At 30.4% G+C, this 5,000-nt stretch overlaps 1 protein-coding gene across 1 annotated transcript in view; it reads left to right on the top strand.

The window, feature by feature from the left end:
- Window positions 1–2,467, top strand: part of HELRODRAFT_190152 (hypothetical protein) — a gene marked incomplete at both ends in the record, with an annotated part of 3,531 nt that extends 1,064 nt beyond the window's left edge. The window contains 5 exons of the mRNA XM_009012759.1: window positions 598–791; window positions 931–1,044; window positions 1,557–1,653; window positions 1,864–1,958; window positions 2,070–2,467. Of these exons, the coding sequence (XP_009011007.1) occupies window positions 598–791; window positions 931–1,044; window positions 1,557–1,653; window positions 1,864–1,958; window positions 2,070–2,467 (898 nt within the window). The remainder of the gene's footprint in view (window positions 1–597; window positions 792–930; window positions 1,045–1,556; window positions 1,654–1,863; window positions 1,959–2,069) is intronic.
- Between the last annotated feature and the right edge of the window lie 2,533 nt (window positions 2,468–5,000).

Raw genomic sequence — 5,000 nt, 5'->3', positions numbered from 1 at the left:
ACCATATGTTTGTAACAACAACTACATTATACAACTTGAACAGTGTTGATGTATCTATATTGGTTAATACATACATGTATTTGTGTATTGTATTGTATGTACGTACGTATATATGTATGCATGTATTGTGTGTAGTATTGTATGTACGTATGTATATATATATATATATATTGGCTTTCCATTTGCAGACAACAACAATTCAGCATTTGAGTAACTGTACCAGCACGACCAACTCTTCAGAAATTTTTTCATCATCTTCTTCTTCCTTTTGTGAGGTAAAATGTATATTTTAAATTTATTTCATTATTTATTATTATTATTATTTGTTATTGTTGTTATTATCTGTTTTATTTATGTAGAGCTTAGTTTTATTTACACCGATGTTATTGAAGTTTTAACATTTCTTGACTTTACTAATTTAATAGCTATGCGTAATGAACTACTGCAAATAAATAATATTAATTTTTTTGTTGTTATTTAGTATTTTAAACATAAAGTAACTAAACACAAAACAGGAAATACTTTTACAAAGGAGCTCTAAAAACAGAAATAAACGAAATCAAGACAAAATAACAAACAAATAAATACAAAACCCAGAAATGACGTCACCAACTGCGTCATCAACTGCCTATCTTCTGGATGGTATCCTTACGACATCCCAGCAACAAGAAAAGCAGATAGACAAACATCATCCGACCCTGGATACCCGGCAAATCCACATGGATCCCCGCCTTCTATCAGCAGCAGCAACAGCAGCTACCACACAAACCACAACCACACCAAATCCTATAGTAACCATGTTGAGATACGGAACCGGACGAGTTTGTCCAAGAGGTTGTATCGTAAAAGACGAATCCAACCACACTTGTGACTGCAGTTCGAGGATCGGTTAGTAAATAAAGCGCTATATCATTTTTTATTATTATGTAGTTACTAATTATATTGTTGGTGAGAGGTTAAAAGTGTTGTGGCTCGTGTCGCCGTTCCGTTGCTATGGCGCGGTCACCTGCTTCGAAGGCAAGATGTTCCAGACGCAAGAACTACGTAGAGTATATGAGGTACTTCTTTGCACGTACACACAAAAATGTGTATGTGTTTTCTTATACAGTTTAAAGCGTATGTATGCACGTTTGGTATACGTTTTTCAGCCTTTGTGGCTCCAACTCCAACCCGACCAGCGTTTAGCTGTAACCTTATAACTAAAGAGTAGTTTGTTGGTAACTTGGCATTTGTCAGGTATTGTTGTGGAAGTAAAAAATGCTTGGCTAATAGATTAAGTTGGTTAGTTTAGTTAGTTGGTTGGCGAGTTGGTTTAATGATTTGTTAAGATTAATCATCCATAACAAATCAACCAAGCAATCAAATCACTCGTAACAAATCAACCAACCGATCAAACCACTCGTAACAAATCAACCAACCTAATAACACAAATATTAGGGCTTGTAGTTTATTACGTAACAATTATTTAATATTTATTGATGAATGAACAGATGGATTAATTAATTAATCAATTAATTAATTTAATAATTAATTAACACCATTAAATAAAATACCAGCGGCTGAAGATATAGCGAGTAGAGATATTGGTTTCATCATATTAGGAACATTCATCATCGTCATCATCATCTACACCGTCATAAATGTCATGAAGAGGTTTCAGATTTTAATTAAATTCACCAATCTGCCAATTGAATCATCCATAACAAATCAACCAACCAATCAAATCACTTGTAACAAATCAACCAACCGATCAAACCACTCGTAACAAATCAGCCAACCAAATTGCTTGCATATATTAACCAATCAACCAACCAGCCAATCACCTAAAAGATTGCATATATATATTTATTTATTTATCAATAGGAGCCAATCATGTAGAAGAAGACTTCAGAGCAGCGAGGTTGATGATTCATATTTTTACATACAGCCTACTCGAATAATCGATCATAATTACCAAGGTCTATTCAATCGTTATTATAACTCAGTATAAATGAATATTTTAAAATAAAATTACAAAAATTTTATATCAATAATAACTTAAATTATTCAAAAATTTGTTCGGCCTAAAGGAAGAAACGTGATTCGTCAGACGATTTTAAGCTGTCCTGGTGCCAGCCAATCCAGTGAGAGAACAAACTTGACCCTATTTTTACCAGCCAATCAAGAGCACGCTAATCACCGGACGGCACCTGATTGCTTACAAACAGATGGCAACAACATTATCATAACTCCTCCTCCTTATGACGTCAGCCATGATCAGAATGATAAGCCCCCGCCTTACCAAGAATCAGTAGATAACGATCGATTAACTTTGCAGTATCAAAATACAGATATCAATAATAATAATACGGAAATTATCAATAATATCAATAAAATTTGTAATAATAATAATAATAACGACAATGAAGTTAATAATAATAATAATAATAATAACCATAGTAACAATAATAATAAAGTAACTAAATGATAGGACGATATAGAGTTAGAAAATGTTATTTTTCAATAGATGATATAGCGTCAATGATATTTTCAATAAATATTTTTATAATTTTTTTAGGTAGTTAGGTAAGTAAAGTTGTTATATTGGGTAGGTACGTATGTAATGTGTCATTTGGGTGTATATATAGGGACGTCCACAGAAAAGATGGGGGCATTTTTTACCCCCACTCTAAGTCAGGGAGGAAGAAATTGTATTATAAAAAAATCTGGTTAAAACAATCTTATGAAATTATCAATAGAGACCATTTGTTGCCATTTTGTGTGTTAAAGGAAGAAATGATTTATGCTTGCATGTAATGCTTTGAAGTGAAATAAATTGAAATGAGCAGTTCCACTCTAAAAACTCAACCCAAAACAACTCTAAATGCATGAAAATTGTAAAGATTGCTGTGAAAGCGTTATGTTTATCAAAGCCCGATTTAAATGGATCTACGTTCGTTTCTTGTGTTCAATTTTAATTTTGATAATTTTTGTCATAAATTTAACTTAAAATTTTGATAAAATATAAATGATTTGTTAAGTGTTTGAAAAGTTTTTTAAGAAAAAAAAGTCAATGATCATAACGAAATACGAATAGCAGAACGGATCAATATATTTTATTTTATATAAGTATGTGCGCTTGTTTGTGTGTGTTTGTTTGTACATGTGTGTGCATGTATGTTTGTATGTGTGTGTGTGTGTGTTTGTGTGTGTGTTTGTTTGTTTGAATGTATGAATGTGTATGTCTGAACGTACGAAGATTTGAAGCAAGCAATGGAAAATAATCGTGAAGACCCGTAACAACCAATAACGGTTTTATTTAATATATTTATTATTAGTTGCAGTAGTAGTAGTAGCAGCAACAGCAGCAGTAGTAGTAATAGCAGCAGCAGCAGTAATAGCAGCAGCAGTAGTAGTAGTAGTAGTAGTAGTAGTAGCAGTAGTAGTGGTAGTAGCAGTAGTAGTAGCAGTAGTAGTGGTAGTAGTAGCAGTAGTAGTGGTAGTAGTAGTAGCTGCAGTGGCTTTCTTATTTTCGCTTTTCAAATGAAAATAGATCAATAGTTATACAGCATTAACAATGCACGTACAATTTACATAATAACAGTAATAATAATAATAATAATAATAATAATAATAATAATAATAATAATAATAATAATAATAGCAATAATAATAATCATCATTATTAATAATAATCCTTAATAATAATAACAATGATAACAACATTAAGAAGAAAAATAAGAATAATAATAATAAATGTATGTAGTACATTGAATCGCTCTTCTTACAAGAACATGAATAATAATTTTAATGTTATATTGAAAAATTTCTTTCCTACACTTAATAAAATATAACATGCATTGAGCTGAGACAATACGTACATAAATATATAACATACATAAAAACATACATACATAAAAACATACATACACAAACAAACACATACAGACATACGTACGAACATACATTTGTATAATTTTTCTATGATTTAAATAGTCTATATAGCATAGGCTTCAGTTAATACTACACACATACATAGACACGTACACATACACACATACATACAGACATACATACATACAGACATACATACATACATACATATATACACACATACATACATACATACATACACGCTTCTTCATATGAATTTATTTCATTGGCGGCTTGTGTAGCTGCCAGTGGTAGTATGTGGTTGGCAGTAGTCTAGCGGTTTTTTTTACTATAACTTTTAAAATTATGAAATTCTTTTTTTTTAATTATCATGAATAATAAAATTTAAAATATAATTATAATTTATTATATAATATTTTAATGGTTACTCGAGTACAGAAAAGTTCTGGCTGAAAAAACTTAACTTATATTTTAATCGTTTATAAAAAAATTTGTATCCTATTGTTAATGGTTAGTAAGATTCTATATGTAATTTTAAAATAATATTAAATTATAAACTAAATTATACACAAAATTACGAACGTTTGTTGTATGTATCTACGTACGTACATATGTATGTATGTATGCTATATACACGTATGTATGTTTGTATGTATGTATGTATGTATGTATGTTTGTACGTATGTTTGTATGTATGTATGTATACGTGTCTGTATGCAGTGTATATGCCTGGCTGCGGAGAGTCTAGTCTAGACACACAAGAATAGTAGTTGTAATCTGATGCAAGGATGTTTGTCTGACAACAATCTTACATTATACTATCTCTGTAGTACTACACTATACTGTTTAGTACTATATAAGTACATTGTAACACTACTCTATATTAAGTTGTACTGTAATTTGAGGTGCTATACTGTGGTACTATATCGTTGTATTGCAGTATATTTCCCTACTTATCAATCTTTAAATTTTATTTTAAATTACATTTTATTTTTATTTTATTTTAAATTAAATTTTAGTACAAATACTTTAAGGGTTTTCTCCGATTTGAGGCGTGATTTCTTGATGTTTATGTCCTTTAATTTTTATTTTGCCGGGGGTTATATTATGTCTGTCTGTCTGTCTAT

Source organism: Helobdella robusta (genome assembly GCF_000326865.2).
Source record: "Helobdella robusta unplaced genomic scaffold HELROscaffold_11, whole genome shotgun sequence".
Classification (NCBI taxonomy): Eukaryota; Metazoa; Annelida; class Clitellata; order Rhynchobdellida; family Glossiphoniidae; genus Helobdella; species Helobdella robusta.
Note: the sequence above shows the minus strand (reverse complement) of the source record. Positions and strands in the feature narration are given on the sequence as shown.